We start from the raw sequence: 26,486 nt of genomic DNA on the forward strand, positions 1-26,486 counted from the left end.
ACTACACTTCTCACATTCAGTGGTTGAGTTCACTAAGGTGCTAACTAGGTTAAATGTGAAATTACTATAAACAACAGTGTGACTAATTAGCTGCATTCAGTTTTCAAGTGCATTTTGGAATTATGACCTTTTTCAGTATTTGTGTGCTTAACATGTATCCCTTTCAATTCAAAATCCAGTGTTTTTAAATGTTATTAAATTTCAAGAAATTAAACTGTGAATCTAAATGTACAATTTTATTTTGAAAAGTCATGTTGTTAGAAAACTTGAAAGTGCAACAAATGTCTGATGCTTGAGTTCAGGTCCGTCCTATTGGTAACTTATAAAGTATGGTCTAATGAATTAAAATTATTTTTAAAATAAAGTTCTTTAAAAAGAGTGAGAGGTATTTGTGAATTATACCAAAGTCTAAATTCAGTAGGGTTAAGCTCAAAGCCTACGAATTAACAAATGCTTGTGAAAATAGAAAGTTTATTTCCTTTCTTTTAGTAGATGCATTTTTGTTAAAGGTGATGGGAAAGAAAGATTTTTCAGAGTTGGTATAAAACTTTATCAAGGAACAAAAAAAATTATGCAGCTTTTTGAAAACATAGATAAAAATATCTCTTTTTTGTGAGCATTCATGAGGTCAATGGGCATACAGATTGTTTCTTGAATACGTAAATTGTATTATTTCTAGATGAGTTTTTTTCAGCCCTTTTTGTGTCAATATCAAATACTGTGTACCATTCTTTCTTTCAACAATCCAGATTTAAGTACTGTATGATATTGAGAGTAGACTCTGTGTTCTTTGTAGGAGTACTTATTAAGTTACTTTCCTGAACTGCAGTATCTTTCTCTGCAAAACCCTGTTGTATTTAATAGTAAAAGGGAATAGATTAATTGACTTCCAGTGAGTATCCTCAGTCACTTCAGGAACCCTGCTGTGTGGTTCTGGTAAGTGGCATTCTGTATTACTCTGCAAGAGGAAAGGTGGGTCTCAATTTTAATTTTTATTTTTTTTTAATCCTGTGTACTGTTGAAAAGAGCCTGTTTGTTTCCAGTAACAGCAAGACAATACCTGTGGAATAACTCAATTGAGGGGTTGGGGGAAGTCGATACTGGTTCTGGTGGCTATTTGAAAGAATTTTTTAAAAAGTAACAAGGCTTAGCTTGATGTAGTTTCCACAGTAGTGTGTAATAAGCTTGTTAGTTGTCCCCTTGAACTTAACAGTTTTTGATCCTAAAAGACACTAGTCAAAAGAGTTTTCCAGCCATATTCACGTCCATGTAAATCAAGGTGACCAGAAGAACTTTTAATATCTTAAGTGTAAGACAGCTTTATGTGTGTTAGGAGAAGTGAAGTTAGTTCTTCTGGGTTGTTCCGAAATACGTTCCAGTTTGATCTGCAAAGTTCTTCCTGCCAGAGTTTCACTAGGGTGAAGTGCAGTATCACTTTCACATCACAATTTTAGGCTGTTTTCAGCACTGAAAGGGTTAGATTTGCTACGACATCTCCTTACTTTTCAGCAGTATGTCTCTCACAGCAGCCTGTGGATCTTTTGCCTGCATCAGGGGATGAATCTTCTTTCTACTCCTAACAATTCTTTCAGATGTATCCCACATCTGTCATTCCTCATGTTTATGAAGAGAATCAATTTCGAACAATTTGTGGAGGTAAATAATTGATACTGAACCATGAATATGAATAATTGCCACTACTTTTTTGCGTTGTTTAAAAACTTCTTTACAATAGGCTTCAAAGTAGTAATACTCGTGTGCGTATGGACTTGAGTAATACTTGAGTGCTGTATGGAAGTGGATAATAAAGACCAACAATCATAGATGATTATTTTGTGTTTATGCTGACAGTTTGTTAGGACAAGACTTTGTTTGCACTTTCTACTTTTGCACTGAATGTAAGGAACTGATTTCCAATAAAAGCAGTTAATCTAAAGCAAAAAAAAAAAAAAAATCCCATGGATGTGGTCTGTATAAATAACTAGGAACTGAACTTTTGCAGAAACGATATAACAGTTGTTTGGGGTGGTTTGGATTGGAGTATTGGATGTGCTTTTTTGCCTAGTGAACTTGGGTTGAGCCTTGGCTATAGACTACAGTTAGAACAAGGAGAGTTATCAGTCCTAAATTTAATAAAAGGGAAACTAAGTGGTCAATGTAAAATATGGGGGCAATTTTCTCAGATTCTTAGCACTCTGAGAAGTCCCGTATTTGTGCGTCAGAAATGCGTTACACTATATGCAGTGTTTACGAGAGAAACCAACGTGGAAAATCATAATGGCATATGCTTCAGAAAATGAAGAATGTTTGTTCTATATTGGACTTTTAAGTATCACCTCATTGGTACTATTGAGAGTGTCTGTGTGTAGAACGAAACAATGAAATTGAGGATACTGTAATATTGTTTGTACTAGCAAGTTAATGCTGCATACAAATTAGGTTAAAAACTCACCCTTTAAACTTTTTACTCAAATGAAAAACACTTGCATGTGAATATGTAACTTTTTTGAATATCATTCATCTGTTCATATGGCTCTTGTAGCATACTTTCTTTTTCTAAAACTTAACAGACTGTTTTAGGCAGTTTAACTGTTTGGAGAATTGATTTTGGAGCATTTGAGTTTACTTCAGGTTTCTGTATTTTTTAAAGCACTATTCCTAGTCTATTCAAAGACCCTTTCCTTAACGAATGGAAATGTCTGAAAGATTAGCGTCAGACTGCTTTTGCTTCAAGTGTGCAGATATTTGGTGAACCTGCAGGTTGAGCCTGTTACCTAATTAATTCACATTTAATGGATTATGGGGGAACTCTAATTTAAGCACTCTGGCAAACTTTGTCTTTTTTGAGAGGAGTATATTTTAGTGTCCTGAGGTATCTATTACCTGGCCTACACAATTAGGTAGTGTTTCTGTGTTGGAGACTGAAGTGTGATTGGTAGTAACGTACATTTGGTTTTAACTTGATGAATTAGAAGACTTAAAAGGCTCTTGGGAGGCTGATATTTTTTCAAATTGTGTGTAGTTTTTTTCCGACCCCTCTGCTCATGCGTTGATCAGATCTGTACTGTTCATTCTGAGCTGTATCATAGTAACAGGGAGCCCATTGTGACACATGTTGTGTGTAACGAGTCTGTCACTGCTGTACTCCAGACCGCTGGTGGTCTTCCTGTTCCAACAGTAGCGGAGAAGCCTGCAAAAGTATGTAATGGGGAAAACTGGAATTGTCTCGGTTTCCCTTGTTTTCCCAGGAAGTGTTTTTCTCTTCCTAGTTTACCCTGGGTGGCATTAGATTTTTCAGTAGTTATCTTGGAAAACATGATTCCTGTCCTCTTTAAGAAATAATTTCACATTTAACTACCATAGCAATGTTTCTCTGTAGGGCAGAGTGTGTTTGTGTATTACTTCACAGAACAGGTACATTCTAATGGCAAGGACAGCTCTCATTTAGCAGCAGGAGTGCAGAGAGGAGATCCTTCAAAGGCCTGTATAGCACTTCAGAAAAACAGGTTTCTCCTCCCTTACCAATACTAACAAAATAATCTTTAGGTTTAAGCTGTTATATATGTGGTAATACTTGAAAAAGACCTTTTAAGGGCAATAACAAGAGCAGCAGGCGAAGAGACATACAGCATCTGGCAAAGCAGTCTTCAGGGGTGAGTTGGAGGTAAAAAAAAAAAATAAGTTTGCCTGCTGTGGAACTACTATGGCTGATTTAGGGATTTCTAGAAGTGTTTTTATCCATAATACTATTTTTAAAGGTGATTCAAATGTTTTCATCCAAAGCATCTCATATACTTCAATTTTGAAAAGCCTGAAGAATTCAACAAGCTAAACTAGAATTCAGTAATAAGTCTCCAACAATTTAGTTCTTTGGTCCTAATCTTCATTAAACCTGGATTAAAATTTTAGGTAAAAGTGAACTTTTTAAGATGTTGGATGTCCAGCTCTGGCACACTTCAGAGAGGGCATTGTTCGGCTAGTCTGTTAACAAGATGCCTCTTCAAAATCATTTACTGCAAATTTTTTTACTGGGTTTGGCCTCCTCTTTATTGCAAAGAAAAAGAAAAAGGCAGTCCTGCTCAATGCACCAACCTGCTGTCACATTTGTTCTAATCCATAAATACAAAGTTAAGATCATTTTTTTTTTTTTAACGCATAACCACATACCTATCACTACTGTTGGTTTTATTGCAGTAATGCTGCTAATGGGCACCTGTCTAGCAGGGAACTATGTGGTACTGATACTGCTTTATAGCATCAATTCAAGTAAGTATTGCAAGGATAAAAACATTTTCATAGAAGGAGCAAGTACTTTTACTAACAAGAAATTAAGTTTACAATTTCTCTTGGTAATGATTGAAAAATACTAAATGCATTTAATTACTCCAGATGGGATTGATCAATCCTGACAAATATAGTGGGGGGAACCCCCTATATTTTGCTAACTGTAGTTCCCATTTCCTCTTGGTGCATCTATATGAGAAACATGCTGCTTATTTCATCCCTTGCAGCATATCTTGCTTTTATATTACCTTTGATAATAGATTGTTCTATTTTTTTACCCCAGTTTGAAAATTTTTTCTTCTGGCATACAGTTAAAGGCACTCTCACAGTCTGCTGAGACTTGTATTTGCTTAATACAGCAGGTGGCTCAAAATAGTTAGCAAAGATTTTTGGCTGGTAACTTCTACTGTGAGTGCAAGTCAGATTTGGTGATTTGATGTATGTAAAGAATCAGCCCACACATTAAGCTTGCTTTTGATCCTTTATGCATTGAGAAACCAAACTTCAGAGACCACCTTTTCAGATCTTGGTGAAAGGCTGTCAGTTGCTGCAAGTGTCACTGTAAAATGTTTCTGCAATGAAGAGTCATAGAATCATTTAGTCTGGAAAAGACCTTTAAGATTAAATCCAGCTGTAAACTCAGCACGGCCAAGTCCACCACTAAACCATGTCCCTAAGTGCCATGTGTACACATCTTTTAAATACCTTCAGTGATGAAATTTTGAGACGTGTCCCGACCTCACTACAGACTCCTGCCAGGGAGCTGCAGAGAGCGGTCAGGGTCCCCCTGAGCCTCCTCCTCTCCAGACCAGCCCCCCCAGTCCCCTCAGCCGCCCCCCATCAGCCTCGTGCCCCAGCCCCTGCCCCAGCCCCTGCCCGGCTCTGGACACGCTCCAGCCCCTCCACGTCCCCCTGGCAGTGAGGGGCCCAAAGCTGAACACAGGATTCGAGGGGCGGCCGCACCAGGGCCCAGCACAGGGGGACGGGCACTGCCCTGGCCCTGCTGGCCACACTGCTCCTGACACCAGCCAGGCTGCTGCTGGCCCCCGTGGCCACCTGGGCACAGGGCTGGCTCCTGGGGACACCCCGTGTGCCCCCGCCAGCGGGATGTCACCCCATCCCCCACCACGCTCTGCCCGGCCGCCCAGCCAGCTCTTAGCCCAGCGCAGAGCACACCCGCCCCGGCCACGGGCAGCCGGTGTCTCCGGGAGATGCTGCGGGAGACGGTGCCAAAGGCTTCGCTAAGGCCCAGGCAGACACCAGCCACAGCCTTTCCCTCAGCCACTAGGCGGGTCACCTTGTCACACAAGGAGATGTGGTTCATCAGGCAGGACCTGCCTTCCATAACCCCACGCTGGCTGGGCCTGATCCCCCATTGTCCTGCACGTGCCGTGTGACGGCACTCAGGATGATCTGCTCCAGAACCTTCCCCAGCACCGAGGTCACGCTGACAGGCCTGTAGTTCCCCGGATCCTCTTCCCCGCCCTTCTGGTAGGTGGGTGCCACATTTGCTGACTTCCAGTCAGCTGGGACCTTCCCCGTTGGCCAGGGCTGCTGGTTGATGGAGAGTGGCTCGGTGAGCACTTCCACCAGCTCCACCTGTACCCCGCGGTGGATCCCATCTGCCCTGTAGACTTGGTTTAGCAGGTTGCTGACCATTTCCCCTTGGATTATGGGGGCTCCATTCTGCTCCCCATCCCTTTCTTCCAGCCCAGGGGGCTGCGCACCTGGGGAACAACGGATCTTGCTGTTGAAGCCTGAGGCAAAGAAAGCATGAAGTGCCCCAGGCTTTTCCTCAGCCGTTGTCACTACGTTTCCCTCCACATCCAATAAAGGATGGAGATTCTCCTTAGCCCTCCTTTCACAGCCAATGTGTTTATAGAGATGTTTATTACTGCCTTGGAGCAGTAGCCACATTCAGTTCTAGTTGGGCTTTGTCCCTTCTCGTTTTCTCTCTGCATAATCTCACTACATCCCTGTAGTCCTCCAGAGCTGCTGCCCCTTCTTCCAAAGGTGGCAAACTCTCCTTTTCCCCCTGAGTTCCAGCCAAAGCTCTGCTCAGCCAGGCCGGTCTTCTCCCCGCCGGCCCGTCTTTCGGCACACAGGGGTAACCTGCCCCTGCTCCTTTCAGATTTCCTTCTTGAGGAACGTCCAGCCTCCCTGGAGCCCTTGGCCCTTGAGGGCTGCCTCCCAAGGGACTCTGTCGACCAGGCTCCTAACCAGGCCAAAGTCCGCCCTCTGGAAGCCCGAGGCAGCCGTCCTGCTGACCCCCTCCTTACTGCCCCAGGAATGGAGAACGATCACTTTGGGACCGCTGTGCCCAAGGCGGCCTCTGACCACCACATCCCCCTCCAGCCCTTCCCAGTCTGTAAGCAGCCGGCACCGCGGGGCATCCCCCCGGCTGGCTCCCTGCCCCACTGTGCCAGGAAGGTCAGTGCCACACACTGCAGGAACCTCCTGGGCTGCTTCCCCCCCCTGTGCGGTGTGTCCAGCAGGCACCCGGTAGGGTGAAGTCCCCAACGAGAACATGGGCTAGCAATTGTGAGACTTCTCCCAGCTGCTTCTAGAATATTTAGATGAGGAAGTCATTCTGTCTAAAAAAAAAATAAAAAGCAAGGAAAAACATTTTCCCAGGGTGTGTATGTGTGTGAGCCCTAACATAAATGTGTTTCAAAAGTACATGATGCAGCTTATGTTGAGCAGCAGTGCCCGTTAAATGTATGTATGTGGCTTCTGTCTCGATAAACTCTCGTATGAGACAGCGATGTACAGGACAACCATGGTCATATTTTCAGATAATTGTCACCAAACTGGTAGTCAGATAATGACATTTCATCAAACTTTAGTATGAACTTTGCAAGTCACATTTCTGTTACACATTAGTTTCAGATTCTTTATTTTGCCATGCATCCAATTCTCCCTACTCTGATGCTGCTTTTCCTGAAGGCAGGTTGTGCCCCAGGACAAACACAGAACTACACTTCTGATGCTGCTAGCTGAAGAATCATCTAAAAGACTGAAGTTCCTCAGTACCTTAGGTTTTTGTTTAGGCCATGATCTCGCTTCTGTTCCCAAGAAACTATAAACCCATGAAATGGCTTTAAATAAACTCCCATCACTGAAAGCTGTTGAAGTTGTGATGGTGTAAGTTTCTCATATGGAGAGAAAAAAGGCAAGCAAATAGGAATACTGGGTTTCTTTATCTTTTTTTCCTCATTGTGGAGTGGTTGATTGCCAGTGCAGTCCCACTGTGATTTGCACTTTTGGTTTAATGAAAAAGAGATGTAGGTGAGGCAGCAAGGTTTTCTGATGCCACATCTTCTGGAGTAGTGTAACTGAAAGGTGATCAAGAAGTCCCAGAGCCACAAATCACTGGTGTTTGGGAAAATACTCCAGTACCTCTATATTCAGGGAAGTTTTGTTCTTTCCTACACATCTGCTGTAGGTCGCTGTCATGTTGGGATGTTGGGATATATGCATGTTTTGTTGTATCTGGTAAAGCTGCCTTTCACCACATTTCTGTGTTTCATTTGGGGTCTGAACTATATCTAAAACAAAGACTGAAGGTTCTGCTTGCAGACATGTGAGAAATATATCTGTAGATACAACTCAGAGTTTTCAGGGAACCCGCACCTTATAGGTGAACAGTAGGGCTTTTTGTCTTGACAATTTTCACCTGAATGGATTCTTTAATTTAAATTTCACAGTTATAGTTCTTTTCTCATTGTGGTTCATGAAGCAATTTGAAGTAATATTAAGTGAATACAACAGAAAGATATATATGCTTAACCTTGCTAGCCATCAGGAGTCATAATTCACAATGACTATAAATGCCTTCATAATGAAAGATAATCAGTATGAAAATGTCATTGCATTTAATTAATTACAGATATTTTGATGGTAATGAGCTAATCATGATGAGTTTTCAGGTTTTGCACAACCAACTCAGCAAGTTTTAGAAAAAAGTGAAGTGGCACCCAGCAAACCTGGCATGAAACTGAAAGACGCGTATGAGCCTCTCTTAAGCTTCTTCAGGCCAACAAGTAAGTGTCACTTCATCACTGCAGCATTGTTTTTCTCTAATCTTTCTCCTTCTTCTGCCTCACTTCCAATCCTCCCTCCCACACCTACCTGTCAGCATTCAATGTATTTAAAACCCTCAGTCCGATACTGCAAAACACACCAGATCTCTTCCAAATGATATTGTTAAGTGCCCCTTTGGAACAATCATAAATTTGCTTCCACTGCATTGCTACCCTCCTGCAAAACCCTTCATCATCAGTGATGTGATTGTGCTAGAAATGCTGGACAGCTTGGTGTTGGATCCGCCTTGCCCAGCTTTGTTGTATGCATAGGAAGAAAAGAGCTATTTGGCACATTCTAGGTGAGAGAAGGATTTTTTCCTGCAGTAGTGTTTCTCTCACTTCTGCTGGTTAGGAAAGGCTCCAGGGCCGTTAGCTTAGGCTGAACCACTCACCTTTTGGACTGCTCAAGTTAAATGAGAAGAACTATATTATTTCATAATATTATTGAGAAGGAAATCACAATGCTAATTTGCTAATATCAGTAAGAAAGATAATATCTATGAATAGAGAAAAAGGTCTTGGCATGTACAAAAAATCCAAACCTGACTCCATAACTGGATCACCGACAAAATCAAAGGAGAAGCAGAAATACCACTTTTCACTTACTATGTTTCTGCATTACCTTAGCGGACCACCACTGCTATTAGTACCACTGAGCCCTAGGGAAGCACAGAGGCGTCATGAAGTGCCTGATCCCACATTTAATAAACTGAATTTGGCTACCACTAATGTCTATGATAAACATGAGACTGACAATGCAGCCAGTCTTGGGAGAGTTTTTGGAACCAAATGATGCTTTGCAGCTGCTGTGGAAGTGTCACATAAGGGATGTGATACCCAGTTTTACAGGAATTAAATATACTGAGACATCTACTATTTGTAAGTATCTTACACATTTAAGCCCTTCTCACAGAGGATCTCATGATTATCGGATTAATGTGAATCTGATATTAAATAAATAAAAAAGAATAAATTGCTTGAATATTTTGTTCAATAACTGGATTGGATATCTTGCAGGTTTGTTCCTATCAGCTGATTTTCAGCTGCTTCTAGAAACATGCAATTAGTGCCATACAGAAAGTTAGTGGCGATGTATTCCATGCTGGGCCTGTAAAAAAAAAAAAAAAAAAAAAAAAAAGAAGTCTTAAATTTCTGTTTTCTTTTTTTTAATTAGAAACAGTCTAGTCAGAAGATTTAGTTTGTCTTTCCCACTTGGTTTACAAACCTAAGTATAAAAAAGTGTTTCAGTGATGTTTAGATTTGGTTTTGTAAATGTCTCTTGCTGAAACAAAGCAAATTACTTAAGATTTTGTATTATGTGATTTTAGCTTTTCTGTTAATTTTAATATATAGATTAATTAGTTTTGGGGAAAAAACAAACATGAAAGTCAGTGACACTGTTTTCTCTATCAAAGCATGCTAGGGACACCAAATATCCCTCTACTTGGACGTTGCTTCTAGAACAGAGATCTTACATATTGTTTCTTTTTTTAAAGCTCTAGAACAGAGATCTTACATATTATTTCTTTTTTTAAAGCATGTCGTCGCAAAGATGGACAAACCTTAATTCCTTGTCATGTAGGAGAGGGTCTTAACAGAACTGAATGCTTGAAAAATAAATGTTGTCCTTCCAAAACCAGCCACGAACTGACATGTTACATGCCATTTAAAGACAGTAAGTATACTTCTGTAGATTGCTGCCTTGTAGCCAAATGCTGCTTCTGGTCAGACAATAAAATTTTCATTTCTGTTACTTCCTTTAGTTTTTCATGTCACCACTCTCTTCAAGGTAAGTGTAAGCTTGCATTTATTTCTGCATATATATTAATAGAGAAAACAGTTCTTTGATACAGAATTGTTTGGATATCTTGTCAACCCCAGCACAAACTAAGAACAAGTGATACAAATAAACATGCTCACATATGTTAGCACAAAGAATGGAGGGAAGGCTTTATTTGTGGAAAGGGGGATTCAATCCAAAGTAACAGTGACTGTGAAAGTGCTGTGAAGAAAAGGTGGAATTATTTAATCTGGTGAAAATGAGGCTAACTGGTTATTTCATAGCTACTGAAGGTTGTTTAGAAGAGCCATTACTAAGATGAGGGAGCCACAAATTCTCCTTGGTAGTAGGATCAGATGATATAACAAGTGAGAATTGCCACTAATGCTTGGGAAATTTAGCTTGAACATTAGGAGAAAAAAATTCTTTAGGAAAGCAGTGCAACTCTAGAACAAGTCATCAGACAGGTGATGGAGTCATCATCCTTGGAGCTTTTCCAGACTTGGCCAGATAAAGAGACAATTTAACTTGACCTCATGTTGGTGGTAGCCTTGCTTCAGGAAGAAGGTTGATCTACATGATCTGCAGAAGTCTCTTACAACCAAATATTCTGTGGTTCTGTGTTCTCAAATTCTGGCCTTAAAATATTTTACCGTTTTTCTTTAAGCATAAACTTGGTGTACATGATTTTCTTCTCTCTCTCATATGAAAGAATGCAGCAAACTATTTTTGTACATCCTACCATTGCACATAACTGTGGTAATCTGCTTTACTGAAACAGTTGTATCGAATCTTAATTTTTGTCATAACTTTTTTTCCATTTGTACAGCTTTGTTATTGTTTTTCATGGCGAGGTTGCTTCAACAAACTGAAAAATGCAAAAATGTTAGAGGATTTTTTTTTTAGACACAGAATTATTGGATGTGGAAAGGACCTCTCAAGAACATATAGTCAGATCCTCCCTGGTTAAGAAGGGTCAGCTACAATAGGTTTTCCAGGGCTGTGTCCAGTCAAGTTTTGAATATGTCTGAGGACAGGGACTCCACAGCCTCTCTGGGCAACCTCTCTGGGCAACCTGTTCCAGCGTTTACTGCTTGAACCCTCACAGTAAAAAAAAAAAAAAAAAAAAATTATGCTCAGGTGGAATTTTGTGTCTTAATTTGTGTCCTTTGTCTCATGTTCAGACACTAGACATATATCTCATGGTTTTCTTTCAAGAACAGTGCCAAGATACTCCAGCAATATTTGGAGATCCATCACAGGATCACAGGAAAAGAGCCAAATATTACCCTGTTTTTTTCTAATACAGCGATGCCTGTTATATTGTGTCCTTTTTTTCACCAATGTTCTTAGACACAGGCAGTCTTAACAAACATGAATGTTAGTAGAAGAAACCATAATCCAGAGCTTAATGGTTTAGGTCTTCCTGATATAATTCAGCATACGTCCATTGATTACAGACACAATACCCAGTTTTCAGGAAGAGCTGACTTAATACAGATATGAAACCCTAGGGGAATACTTGTAAGCTAACATGAGTTCACTTTCTGCTTGTTTGTGCTTGTTCAGAAGCAGGCAGAGGTCAGGACTGAACTTTGAAATTTTTCTTGTAGTTGAGCAGTGCCACATTGCAGTGCTAGGACAGCTGTAATTGCTGCTAGCTAGGTAACTTGATAGAAAGAAATACCATTCATCATGAGGCCATAAGAATCTGTTAGTTAGGGGCATACTGCAGAAACAAAATATTTTAATAATATTCGTTTCCCACCTAGGCCTTTATATTATGTGTAGAAGACACTTCATTATAGCAAGAAGAAAAGCTGTATCATGAAAATTACAGCTTTTCTGCTCATTTTTAAGACACATACTCAAGCAAATGTTAAAATTATATACGCTTATTCAGCTGTGACTGCTTGATTCTTCATTTCAGTTAAGCTTTTACTGTTTGAATATCAAGGGCTGACTATTTTACAGAATTATTTGTTCATAGATTAATTAGCTACTTGAATGCTCCTGGATGTACAACATATGTCCGAAGAAAATACAAACACTTACTGCCCTGGGAGCACATGCTGTTTGCCTCAAAGCAATCTGTTGATAAAATAGAAGCACTTAGCAGATATTAGACTCATGGCACTTGGGGTTCTGTAAGATGATCAGAGGCTGCATACTTGAATGGTTCTTATCTGGGAGTTTTGTCTTGAATTTCACTAGGAATAAAATGAAGCTTTAAGAAAATGCTGCAAAAGTTAAGAACTGAAATGGGTAAATAGCATTCATTTGCATGATTTTGTTTCCATTCTTTAAGAAGCTCCTAAAGGACTTTGATTTTTATCCCTACCCCCCGCCACCCCCCATGCTCTGGGTTCACACAGACCCCAGTTGCCTCTGAAATTAACCAAACACTTGGGCTATTTGAACTCAGGTCAAGTCTGAGATGAGGTCTTTCTCGTCTGAGCTTATTTCTAACACCTACTTTTTTTCCATTGTGTTGCTGGCTGAGATACATGTCTTAGAGGCTAATCTCTGTCATCTATACCTCAATATATATCTCAGAATGATTCATAACTAATGCAAACTTCTGTTGACTCTACAGATGTGCAACTGACATTTCGACTGCTTGTGCTTGTGGCAGGAGGATTTTTTATATTGGGGTGTCTACCATTTTGTTGCAATACCTTTTTTCAGAGAAGGTAAGCATTAGGGCATGATCAGACCAATTTTATGAGGTACTGCTTCTAAACGTAGAAAATAGGGGCGACTGACATGTTTTAAGTCAGTGAGAGGAGAAAAGACTGAAGGGAAAAAAGCAAGGAACTAATGTGCAAACATAAAAAATGAGCCCTTCTAGTTTGATGCTACATATAACAGAGAGTCAATTTGGCTTAAGGAAAAAAAGGTTGCTAATGCCCTCGTACTCTTTCTAAAGACCTAGTTATAAAGGGCTTGGACTTGATCTTACTTCCCTTGCTGGGGAAGTTACATGTAAAACACAAAGGCCCACTGCCTGCACATAAAGCCCTGAATGGGGCTGGAGCAGCGGTGCCTGAACTTGCCATGAGCCGTGCAGGATGGGGACCCTCTCCTGGGCCAATATGCTGAGTAGGGAAGACTAGGGTTTTGCTCCCTTGATTCTCCAGTTATCTTCCCCCACTTTCTGCCCCTGCTCCATACCGAAGGCTAGTGCATCCTATATATTAAAGGAATTTGGTTCCTGTTGTTCTCTTTGGCAGGAAGGCAAGACCAGCAACTGCCAGTTGTTGGCAAAAAAGCTGACAAATGAGACTTAAAAGCAAATCAAGCTATGGGGCAGCCTGCAACACTGTGCTCAGCCTGTCCTGTTTAACCCAGAATAGGTTTTTAGGACACAGTGTCCTGAGTGCAATGAAAACCCAGCACATCAGTAAAAATGAAAAGTTTTGAGAAGAAATTAATTTCACTTTGTAATATAAGTTTAAAAAGAAACGAGTGAGAAAACTTCCTGCTACTTGCCTTAGCTCTCAAAATTCACATGGAGAAGGGTGACAAAAATGGTTCTTTTACCACTGCCTTCGAAGGCACTTCTAAAAGACTGACATTGCCTGTGGTAAACAATTGACTGCTGCACAGGAAATGGCATGTGCAAGCAGGAATGAATTATCTGAAAGGTAATAAGGAAGAAATCAGAGAGAAAAATCAGTTTGTAAAGAAAAAACAAGTAGAAATGTGTCTGTGTGGGATAGACCTAGAGTTATGCACTTAAAACACAGAAGGAAAGAACGAAGTAGCAGGCCTGAATAGAGTAAGAGAAGTAAGCTGGGAGTGTGCTTGGGAGAAAAGTAAATTAATTATCTCTAAGGTTTCTAATGTGCAGTGTGTTTTCTTAATGTATAGGGCACATCACAGCCTGTGAGTGCTATGCAAGCAGTTTAGGTTTTGATGTTGTGAAGAGTTTCAGCATGTATGTTCTTATGATAATGGGAAAATGTAAGCTCCACAACATCAAAATCATTAAACTAAGATGGAATGTGTTAACATAACTGTGCTTTATTTCTCTAGGGTGGTAGTTCAAATTGAATAGCTAATGCTACAGCTTGGTTAATAAGACAGAATTGTCTTTTTCATGAAGATTCCCACCCCACCCCACCCCCAAAGTGTTAAGTGTTAAACTTTTGCTTTACTAAGACGTTAGCAGTCTATGTGGGATCATATACATGGACGTACTCACACACATAGACTATACTAATGCGGCTGCCTAGCAGATGGCTATTTGCTGTGGTGTTCCACATTTAGACAAGACCTGCTGTGAAAATCTCCACGTTACATCTTACATTGCTCGACAGCTGATGTTCAGCATACAGATAGCTGCACTGAGTCATCAGTGACTCTGGAAACAGGAGGCAAAGAATTAACATGAAATTATCATAAATTTTCTGGAAAATGAATTAATATGTGTTCGTTTTGAGAGAATTCACATTAATGTTTAAATGATCATTTCTGTGTTTTTTCATAGCGAGTGAAATTAGAATATTGCTGTTCTGCTATGACTTGTTTTTTGCTTTGTTTTTTAATGCAGTGATTAACCAGATGCTAAATGGTTTTAATTTCCAACATCATATATTTGAGTTCTAGGAAAGGAGCAATCCTATAACATTGTAACTTTGAGTTTTCCCAGTTATAGAGACAGTTGATAGAGGATATGGCTTTGATAAGCATTCCTTTAATGAGCCTGAAACCTTCTCCCTGGATGGAAATTCTTTTGTTTTCAGCACTGTATGGTCAATATCGAGAGCGTCCTATGTACAATGCCAAAACTGTACTGGATGTGCACAACAGTAAAAATTTTCTCTAGAGTTATCAAAAAATAAGAGGGCTTTTGTTGACAAAATTTGGGATGATTTATGAGAACCAATGTGCCCCTTCTAGAGCAAATTCCAAGGTTTCCCATAGAAGTCTATTTACATTAAAAAACAAAACCAAAAACCAACGACTGAGAGACCAACAGAACCTGGGCAACTAGCCCTGGAAAGCTTTTGCAGGCACTTGTGCTGTGTAGCTAGGGGTGGCTGTTTCTCAGGAGCTACCCAGGATTAGGACAGCAGAGGTAATTCCATAATGTGGCCAGACTAAGAACATGTAGGAGCATGGAATTCCTGTAAAATTGAGAGAGGGAGCTGAGTACTCTGCCCCTTGCCACACTTGATCAGCATTAGTAATTCCCTGAGCCAGTGAGGCTTTGTTACTTCTGCATCCCTGTCAATGAGCTGTGTATTCGCCTCCTTCCAATGGTATTTTTCCTGCAGGAAGCAGGATCTACATGTGCCTCTTCCCAGGAAATGGACAGTTTCTCTTGTATTTTGTCAGTCTTTGTTAGTCTTCATTGTTAGTTTTGTTAGTCTTCATTGACAACCACATGCAATGATGGACAGGTTAAGACACTACAGGTTAGGAAAATGCAGATGCACTTAACTAGTGCTATATTTGAATAATACTGTGTAGATTTTAAAAATAGAGTAAGAATTAGAGAAGCTGTCATTTCCTTCTACTGAATTCCTAGTACAGCTTTTGGGCCCTTGAATTTGTTTGACTAATTACTGTGGAAATTTCTGGTCATGGTTGCAATATATGAATCAGAAGGTGAGCTGAAATTCATGAGGAAAACGTAAGAGATGGGGAAAACTTATTGAAATGCTTTTCCTAGCTGTAATCTATGTCCTAGTGATGAAATCTTGTGATGGCCCTCAAAATCAACTCTAGCTTTGAGGGTTTTTTTTTTCACTGGAGCTAGGATTTCACAGCTACAGTCTAGGTGATCTCTAAATTCCTTCTTTTGAAAGTCAACCACTTTCAGCTGTTGTTTTAATATGTTGCAGCCAATGTGTCAATCCTTTAAGAAGGGCAAATAAAGAAATACAGCAAATAGTGCGGAAGAAAAGAGCACATAGTGAAGAGCTTTATGACCCTTTACTGGATTGACTGAAGAAAGACTCTAAGGACCATAAGAACAACAAAAACAGGTAAATGAAATATTCTTGTGTTCTTTCAGTTTAGGATTGTTATCTTCTATCCATTCTGTATAAAATACTAAACATATGCATTACTAAATGCCTGTTGCTCCCCAGTCCAGTAGACTTTGTCAAAAGGCAATGTTTATCACGGATCACTTTCAATTTCTGTTATGGGACAAGTAATGAGTCTGCATGAATTTGATTGCTGTGCTGGGAAGATGAACAACAGCAGAGCAAGCCATGGGCGGTATTACAGTCCTAGGTTTAAGTCCTCTGCCATTTCAGAGTTCCTTATCCCATGTGCAAATTGTGTTGTATGGGAGAGTGGAAAAGCAGAGTAAGGTTTTGGGGCTTTCAGGAGAGACAGATCCATTTACAAGGCACTGAGAAATCTGTCTTGTATGGATAAGGGTGTTTTACAGCTGCCACGTTCACATAGCTCCACATCTTGGCATTCGACTTCAGTGCTGAATAGCAATTGACTACTGAAATAAATGTAATCTGAGAGTGAAATGTTATTTACATCACATGAACATGCCAAACTATAGATTATTAAAGGTGACAATGAAATCAAGAAGTGTTAGCAAGGTCATTGGACAATAAGGAAATATTTTGGGGAGAGTATTGATTTGGCAAAAATGTAAAGATGTCCTTAAATTTAGTTAGGCTCATGTTTAGGTTTTGGGTTTGTTTTGTTTTGTTTTTGTTTTTCCTTTGGCGTAGAGGAACATCCACCTGATCTTGAAGACCTCAAGCAGAAGGACACCAGGATTACCTGAGTATGCCCTAGAAAATGAGATGTTTTGTTTTAGTATCAAAGTAATACAGTGTTGTCAACCCTTGATAATGCTATTGATTTTGCAGTAGAAGATCTTAATTTCCAGTTATTTATGCTCGTTCCATATTCCTGTATAAAAAAGCTAGCAACAGCAAAAGACTGCTTGTGGTAATTTCTGAATAATAAGTCTTCTCTTATTGATGCAGTATCCCTGTGGATGGATATGAAGATACCAGTTAAGTGTCCATCTCAGTTTAGAGGTCAGTCTTAGAATATTATCTGGATTAAGAAGAGAGAGTTGTCATTCATTAAACCGGTAGCGAGTGGCCAGCTTACTTCCTTTCAGTGTTGGATGGCTCTGCAGCACAGTAGTGCTACTCTTACTGAGGAAAACGGCTAATTCCTTACCAGGATGCAGAAGATTTAGGAAATCTGTTGTTGGGCAGTTGCTTTAAAGATAGGCTTGGCAAAAATACAAAGTACTTGAGAAAACTGTGCTAGTGTTTTTCTCTGGCATTCTCTCTCTCCATGGTATATCACTGCACCAGAGAACTTTTCTTTGATCTTTAGATGACCTGTCTCTCAAGGTAGGTGATTTCAAAATGCAATTTCTTTCCATTTCCCTGTAGCGTAACAAAAAGAAAAGAAACAAACATGTAACAGTTTTCAGCAGCTGAGTGCAAAAGTAAGAGTGAGTACCTAAAAGAATGTCAGCAGAAATCAGTATCACCCATAATAATGCAATCACTGGTCATTTTTCCTTGGGTCTGTGAAGTCCGTGTAGCAGAATTTCCAAGAGCTACAACTGGGAGGAATGGAGCTTTCCTCCTAAGCTGGAGAATAAATGTTATGAGTGATTCTTTAAAACTATGTACTTTCAGGATTCTGCATTTAATAATTTTTTTGTGGTTTCATCAGTCCAAAAAAAGGTGTCACTTAAAATGCAAGTGGAATAGGGGTGGAATATGCCTACGGGCAATCTCATTAAATTGTTGGAGTACTTACTGATAGTCAGACATAACTATATGCAGGACCTATAGAGCTTGATATTGCAACCATTGCCAGTAGCATTGTATTACAGATAATTTGGTTATAATTTTGTAAGCAAAAGTATTATGATGTTTTTAATGTGGAGCAGAAGAATGATGGAGACTGAACAGGGCTCTGTTTGCCTTCCAAATTGGTTGTGTATGTGCTGTTTCTTAATATTATTTTTATGAATGGTGAAGTATGTATGTAGATATTTTGACAAAGATAAAAACCAGTTTCCTGCTACATGAATTTAGGGGCACTATCACAGCTGAAATGTGCATGTGACAAACCACATAGATCTTCATGGCTGATGGTGATTATGGAGAGAGAGCTGTGCTCTGGAGGAAGTTAGGCTTTCATATGGTGCTTCATGATTTTGATTTGAAGGGTAATAAATTCATTCTTTTTCCGTATCATTGACAGCACAACTGCTTTCAATGTCACATAACATTCTGACAAAGGGACACATACTGATAAAACAACTGTATTTAACATAAGCAATCAATGCATCAGCTGTAACCATATCTGGCAGCACCAGAACAAGATGAGCATAAGCAAAATATATGTACTGTAAGAGGAGGAGATGAGATGAAAAAGGCACAGCAAGGTTTATATTCCTCCTAGTGGAACAGTAGTCAAGAGCACCGCGTGTGGACTTGGGCCCTTTTCTATGTAGCAGCTTCATTGTAAAGATGTTCTAAAGGGCTGGAAGTTTTGCTTTTCAGTTGGAGAAGACGAAAGTTCTGGTTTAAAATTTTCATTTCTATTGTAGCTTGACAGTTCATTTGTCAAGCATGGGTATTGCATAAATAACTGCTACCTGTGCCTAAAATGTCATAATAGCAGTTTAATTACTCACAAAGGTCAAAATTATTACCTTAGGGTCAAATCACAGATATTCATTCACAGGCCGGTATGTGATGCTGCTCATGCATCTTACCCTCTGCCCTGGAACGCTCAAGGATCTCAGACTCCCCATGGGACTTGGCCTCCGTGTGGTGAGTTGGGCGGTTAAGTGTCCCTTGACCGTACCAGCAGCTCTTGCATGGCTGAGGTGGGGAATGGCACTGACTACCAGAAACATTCCTTATCTGAACTGTAACATCCCCTGACAGCCTTGGAACATTCCTTATCTGAATAGGAACCTGAGTGGTACAGTGCCACCATGACTGGAATTTTGAAAATTCCAGTAATTACAGACTCGGATTGTGGCCAGGACAGAGGATTATTGCTGACTAAAGCCAGTCATCTCTGACCCTATGAACAGCGGTCCTAAGTGAGGCCCTTTTGAGCTCTCCTGGACTGCAGCAGGCTGTGAACAGCATCTCCCTCTCAGTGGGATGCCTCTCAGAGCTTGTGCACTCCCAAGTTAGCAAAGTCAGGAGGACCATCACTGAAAGCTGATGACGGAGCCTGGGCTGATACCCCCACTCCTCGGGACTCAACCCTTGCCTGTTGAGAAATGCAAAGGCATTCGACGTGAACGTTTCACTGAACTCAAGGGGAACTTTTAACAGGTATACCTTTGTACATTTATATCTATATTTCTACACATCTATTCCTTTGTGTCTATGTGCATGTGTGTGTGAATTGATTTAGGTACCTCATGACAAGTATAGGATGAATGTTACCATCTCAGATCCGTGAATAGGTTACTGTTGTGACTGTAGTAAATACTATTGATCCAGTTTGTAAATAATAAATTAGTCAATGATTAAGTGCTGCTAAAAGCTTGTGATCAACCTTAAACTATGGATAAACCTTAGACATCCTTTGGATATAACCCATTGTCCAAGTCTGAGACCACGGTTGGATCTAGCTACACCTAAACTCTCTCAAGAGTTTAGAAAACAAGGTGATCCACTCTGAACCTCGTGACTCAGCAGGAGGGTCTCCCTTACCCTTTTACATCTTTATTCTCTGTGTAAATAATTCTGGGTTAATTTTAATTTGATTCTTCTCTGTGTGATTTATCTAAGTGATAAGAAATAGAGTGAACCTTGCCATCGAACTTTGTGAAGTCGCACTCCCACAAATTCAGTTTTGCTAGTACCTTTGATGGTGATTCTTTAAGTGACCTAAACCACTCGCTCGTGACTGATGCTAACTGTACTGACATTGCCACATGAACATGGATGTTTTGATCAGCTGACAAGCTGCTTGCTTCCACTAGTAAAAATTCAGATCCCTTTGATAATCGTTGTTTATTTGGGTGGGGTATTTTTTTACTCCTGCACCTCAGCATGCAACAGAAGAATTTCAGCCTGGGGTTACCCCAGCTCTACCTGGAACATGACTTTTCCCCAGTGCCTACAATGCTGAGGTGTACCTTGTGTACCAAGTGGCATGTTGGTGAACCAAACTCAATTTTCCTTTGTCCTTTCTGTCCCGTCAAAGATCTAGATTAGGGCCCAGGTCATCCAGAAGAAAGCACAAGCATTCTTGCAAGGGCTCCTCACAGTGCCTTTGTGGCTAGTGAAAGGGCTACTAAGGACTGGGTGGTGGTCCCAAGCCTGCAGAGCGGTTCCACCTGCCAGTCCCAGCGACCGGGACACCGTCAGTGCTGAAGGCCGGGACCACAAGGTGGCGCTGCAGGCAAACGTTTTTCCCTCTGGCTTTGGTTCCTGGAGAACTTTATTGATTTTTGCCTTTTACAATGTGGTTCATCAAGTCACAAAAAGGCAGATAGTGTACAATAGAGCAATGGTCACTCAGTAAAAAAGACAACATAATACAGCATATGATGACAAGGCTTTAGAAGACTTACAAGATATACAAACCATTGCTTGTGGCTTTAGATCTGCTCTCTCTCCTGTCGAACTGATACAGAGTGAAACAAAAGAGCTCTCAGTGGAACATCCCTCTTTATCTTCACAAAGATTAAATAAATACGAGGCTAAACAACCTGCCCCATTGCACAATAGCTGTATCCAAGAGTGGATGCTGCTACCCTAGAGACACGAGCTATGATAGGGCTCCAGCAGCAGTACAGCTCTTTCATCACATCACCCGGTGTCTGCACCGTGTCTAATGGCAAAGGGTTTGTCTCATTTTCTGGTCCCGCTGAAACCTAACCCACACCCTTAACCACATTCTGTAAGATGAAGAGAAAGGGTTGAGGTGATTTTTGAAAAGCTTTAAAGCAGTATGAAACGACTGTGTTACACTGCAGGCAACCGTGGCAATATCTGGTACTTCTCTCCATCTGACCTTTAGAAAGCTTTCAAAGTCATGAGAATCGAACTTAAAAAATAAATACAATGGAATGAAACCCAAGCTGCTCAGAGTTACAGTGAGAGAACAGATTTGAACCGTAAAGCTCAAAAATCCAAAGCCAAATACAAATTTGTATTTAAGCAAAATCCCTGTGACTGGGGAACCTGTCTTTTATTTTTGAAGGCTCAGGGTTCAGTTCTGAGGCCTGTTTTACCCAGCTGAGGTTCATGCAATGCCAGGTAGCGCAGATATAGGAGGAGAAAACACTTCATTGCTCAACAAATATTTTCTCAGCTTGTCTCCATGTCAGGATGCAATTTTGAAATCTTACAGTTCTGCTGATCCTTCGCTGACCTAGGTTTGGATGCACAGCTAAAATGAAGTGCAAAGGTCTCCCTGGAAAAAGCATTTCATGTTCTCCTGCAAGGTCCCCAGTGGAGCGAATGGCTCTGTTCAACTCAGTTTTGCTTCTGATTTTTGTGCTCCAAACCTTTGTTGTTCTCACAAAACACTGGAAAAAAAAAAACCAAAAAACTGTTTTTGCCAGCTGATAATGAAAAACTGTCCACAGCTGTACTATTCTAGCTTTCTAAGTTTCATTGTACTGCTTCCAAGTCCCTTCACAAAAGGCATGTTCCTTACTGCACTGCTTCCTTGCAGAATCCACTTTCCTACATGTATCTCCCATCCAAGCGGATACATCTTTGAGCGTGTGGGTATGTTTAGTTGTGTGTACAGGTAAGTGGAACAGAGCTTCACTTTGCTCTCTCTCTGTAGTATCAAGCACCACCGCGATCCTGGTAGCTTTGCGGGTTTGGTAGTGCCAGCTGACACTCGGGCAGTCTGGGAAGGGTTGTGGCAATTCTACCCAGAGCTGCCCTCTAAAAGGGAGCGTGGCTGTGGGTGTTACAGTCCTGCTGCGTCCCGTCTCCCTGATTTTCAAGTATGTGATTTTTCAGCCTGTAAGGCTAGAGCTGTTCAGTGTTCCATCTACTGCAGATCAGCTGAGTTAAAATCAAATGATTAAAACAACTTTTCTTTAGAAAAGGAATTTTCTGATGCATCTGCTTGGCTTGCCATTTAACGCTGTGCTCCTGCCCAAGCTCCTGTAAGGTTTTTATGGACTCTCCAAGCTTTTACCATTTTCTTATGCAAGGTACTTGATCCAGCGCTAACACATGATCTTAATGTGGAATGGAGGAACCAAGCCAACAAAAAGGACAGATAACATCCTGTGTTTAGGACTTTATGCACAGCTAGGAGTTCTGGGGAGATAATACACAGATATTAAATGCTCTTGCATACATTTCCTAATAGGAAAGTCCTGTTTCAACTAAATGTACTTCAGTAGGTAGCAGTACTGAAAAGCAGTTTCTTCAATTAAGCATGGCCTTATAAATAGCTAAACATATAAGAATTGTGGTTGGCTACGTGATAAGATATGATGTGATGCATCTTTTCCCATCATCTTCAAGGAAGGGCAGGAAAAAATATATTGCCATCTTAACATAGAGTGCATTGTTAGCTGATATTTCAACTCATATTTCTCAGATACCAAACTGATAACTTTAAAGAATGATGGTCTGTATGAACAACTATCAGAAGCAAGGAAACCTGATAGCCTGGGGAAAAACAGTTATTGGGGTGGTGTTGACCAGTTATTTTGATGACACAGTAGGTGAATGAGATCTAGCTTTTGAATAGTGGATAAGCATGGCAAATTACTGTTATGGTCCTCCTCATTCATAACAGTCCTAGAGTGCTATAAAATGACTGGTTAAACCGTGAAACATCTGGGGTTGGGGCACATCAACTAAAGACCAGGCTGTGCAAGCTGGAAAGGAGGAGAAGGAAGATCATGGGAAAAATGACCTTGGGAAAAATGACATGGGACATTTTACTAGAATGCAACAGAATCTTACTCCCATTTGACTTTTGCAATGTATTTTTGTTACACGTGACCACACTAAAAGTCTGTCACAGAAACTGCGGCAAATATTTATCTTATTTTTTTGTCAAAAAGCTTGGGGTTTTTTGTTTTGTTTTCAAAAAAAAGCATAACATTTAATCATCTCATCAGTGCACTCATCAGTGCAGCTAGCTAGGAATCAAAAGGTTAACAGCAAATTCTGTTTTACTGGTTAAAGATAGCAGCATTTGCTCAAATGGTTGTTTTACACATGCAGTGGCATCATCCAGTTTAAATCCTGCTGTGTTTCTTTGCCAACAACTGCTAGTGAACATTTGCCCACCTTCCCTGCTGCTGAGTAGTATCAGGATTAGATGCAGGGAGGCGAGCCGGCTTACAACTTCATCTGTTGGCACCACAGGAATGCAGGAGCAGAACAGCATGGCAATAGGGAAAACTTTCAAAATCATCAATTTTAAGGTCTTACCTCAAAATGGCTATTTCCTGGCTGGGGGGAAGGGTATCTTTCCCCAAATGTGCAAGGAAAAAGAAAAAGAAAAAAGCAGCAAGAAGAAAACCTTTCTCAAATAAAGACATGATGGGCATTTATTTATTATCCAACCTAGCAGGCAGGTGAATGTCTGCAAAACTGTACCGTAGATTTTGACATGGGAGGAGTGCCTGTCAAGAAAACACTGGTCTTATCTGGCTCTGTTGGGAATAAAAATTTAGGGAGCTTTTGTACATCTTGGACTTTTTTAAGATGATGGATAGCTTGCAGCAACAGGCATTTTCCTCCCCTCACCAAAGGAAGCCACTTTTCCCTCAGTACTTAGCAAAAGTCTCTTTGAATGACATGATTATAGAGAATCACATTCTGAGCAAAGAGACTGGTAGAGACAGACAGCTGGGTTCTCTGTGCAGTTATATTAGCTTTTGCCTGCACTTAAAGAGAGCCAAAATGTACTTCCTGAACTCCATACATTTCCTACCTGCAAAGTTGTGCACCTATATCTGACCTTCTCAAACACTTGTCTGTACTTACGGGGCAGAGGAGAGGGAATGTAACATACCAAAGGGCCAAAAGACAGGAAAAGGTGGCATCGCTTTTTCCATTGATTTCCTGCACTAGAAGCTCTCATTGTGCTGGTTAGATCCGAACTGGTTGCTATAACGGGTGAGCTGCGCTGCGCCCCCTTTCCCAGCAAAGCTTTCTCAGCTGGCTGGCAGCAGGCAGTTGAGCTGGGAAGTGGGGGTAGCAAGCAGATGCTTCTTTTTAACTACAAACATAGCAGTACAGGTTCCTCACAGGTTTTTAGGGTAGCTGAGTACAGACTTAAACAGAGAAATAATGTCTCCCACCCTATCTTTTCTCATTGTTTGTCCTCTGTAAGCACATGGCAAGCATCACCATCATTAACTTTGAATTTGAGTCCTCTGTGATTTGCCTGATGATAGTGATGTCTCTTCTTCATAGTTGCTTTAGTATTACACCTACCATGCTCAATGTTCAGCTTTGGCACCAAACAATGAGCTTAAATAGCGCATTGGCAACTACAAAGTAATTGAGATTTTTTTTCAGATTAAAATAGATTGTGACAAACTAGGCTGACAGCTCCAAAGCAGCTGTTACAGTCTACGGTAACAGTGGTGTGCATTAAAAAGCTCTTGACCACATATTTATGCAATAGACCTAATAGCTTTAAATGAGCTGTTATGATCTATCAATTAAGTAATATATACTGTTAAGAATGCAAGGATAAACCCAAAGGAATTATTATCTACTGCAGCAGTTTTTGTATTTTTAAACTTTTTTTCTTAGAACAATTGCTTTTCCATTTGCTTAATGCCGTTAATAAGAAGCATACAGCCAATAATGAATGACATGCTTAAAATTTGCAGTCTGCACATAATAAGATGGTAAGATTAAAACATCATCTGTAGCTCATCTTGACAGGTTAGAGTTGTTACAGCGTGAATTATTTGGAACAATAGAAAGATGCGTAACAAGTAACTGAATTTTCCTTGCGTTTTTTTTGGTGTGTTTTGTTTTTTGTTGGGTTTTTTTTTCACCTTTACTATCCAGAGGATTGTTCACTTTTCTGTGACTCCACGTGGGCTGATCTGATGTTCAGGGCAGGACGGTCAGGTTCTAGCACTAGTATTGAGAGTAGAATAGCTAACAGGTGCTCCAGCTGTTTTGCTGTTTCAGCACTACTAGTTTTAGAGCTGACCTGGTGCTACCTGCAAGACCAGTCCTTTGGGTTTCCAAGCTTTTTGATCACATGCCCCTATCAGTAAAATATTTTTGAGCATGTACCCCTACTACTGTACTAATATATTATGTACCTTAGAAAACATACACAAAAATAAAAATTAAAGGAGGCGATAAAGATGGAATAAACACTGGTTTTCATTATTTTTTGTTTTATTAATGGTGTGAAAAATATTTTCTTCCTTCCAATGGATCGCCTTGTGTACCTCCACGAGTACACACAGACCATTGCTTTAGTGTAGTACAAGGAGAGACCTCACTCCCCCCTTCTTTAAATAGAATCTTCTGTGGTTTATTCTGTCTCCATTACTTGGTTCTCCCCACGTAGACACCCAGTCCTATAGGAAACAGTGACCAAAGAGATAGGTATATAACTTTTACTTTCCCGTTAACTCTTCACCTCGTTATTAAACCTGTTATAGATATAGCAACTTAATGACTACTGTGAATCAGGTGAGCAGTTCATAATTATTCTTAGTACATCATGTGGTCAGGCTGCTTTAGTAGGCCCCTATAATCTGTAATAAAACATGGTTTTACACATCATTACAGGGTTGGGAAGGTATTCTTTACTCCTGGCCTGAAGTTACATATGCAGTCAGCTGCAGAGTCTGGTCATTTGCTCCTCAGCTTCTTTATTTTAAGGAGAATTTGCTCACGCCTCCCGGTGAATGGGACTGAGCCAGGCGGTGTGCTGGCGGGCATCATACATCCTTCCACTAGTGCCTTTCACATCCACACCTACCTGTTAATTGTCTTCTAGTGTGTGAACTAGATCATCGACACAGATGATCACCAAACATCAGCCTCCTCCTAGCTGTCACCTTCCTGAGCTCAGTGACTCCAGTTAAATGAAAGTAAGTACTCAGGCACTTCAGAGACCAGTGGTTTACGTCACAGGGTAAAGCGAAGAGAGGTAGAGCTTCCCCTACTGCCAAGGTTCCTAAAGTGGCAAAACTGCTCAGAGCTGGTTTACTCGTATTTACTTTTGCTGAGCAAGGGAAGAATTCTGCCAATCCATCTGAGTTTAGCCTCAGAGAAAAGAATAATTATTTCTTGATTTATTCAGACAAACAGCTGAAAAGGGTTTTGTCTCCTTTCAGATTTGATTGTCTCGTTACAACTGCTGTGGACCTGTTG

The 26,486-nt window shown here is 40.5% G+C and overlaps 1 protein-coding gene across 1 annotated transcript; it reads left to right on the forward strand.

The window, feature by feature from the left end:
- The first annotated feature begins 83 nt into the window (after nt 1-83).
- FMR1NB (FMR1 neighbor) lies at nt 84-17,070 on the forward strand. The gene is made up of 7 exons (XM_056359667.1): nt 84-1,656; nt 4,195-4,266; nt 8,214-8,327; nt 9,907-10,044; nt 12,746-12,842; nt 16,002-16,145; nt 16,860-17,070. Exons 1-6 carry the CDS (start codon nt 1,593-1,595, stop codon nt 16,102-16,104), a joined length of 588 nt encoding a protein of 195 aa, XP_056215642.1. The 5' UTR covers nt 84-1,592; the 3' UTR covers nt 16,105-16,145; nt 16,860-17,070.
- Nucleotides 17,071-26,486: the final 9,416 nt, after the last annotated feature.

Source organism: Falco biarmicus, chromosome 14 (genome assembly GCF_023638135.1).
Source record: "Falco biarmicus isolate bFalBia1 chromosome 14, bFalBia1.pri, whole genome shotgun sequence".
Classification (NCBI taxonomy): domain Eukaryota; kingdom Metazoa; phylum Chordata; class Aves; order Falconiformes; family Falconidae; genus Falco; species Falco biarmicus.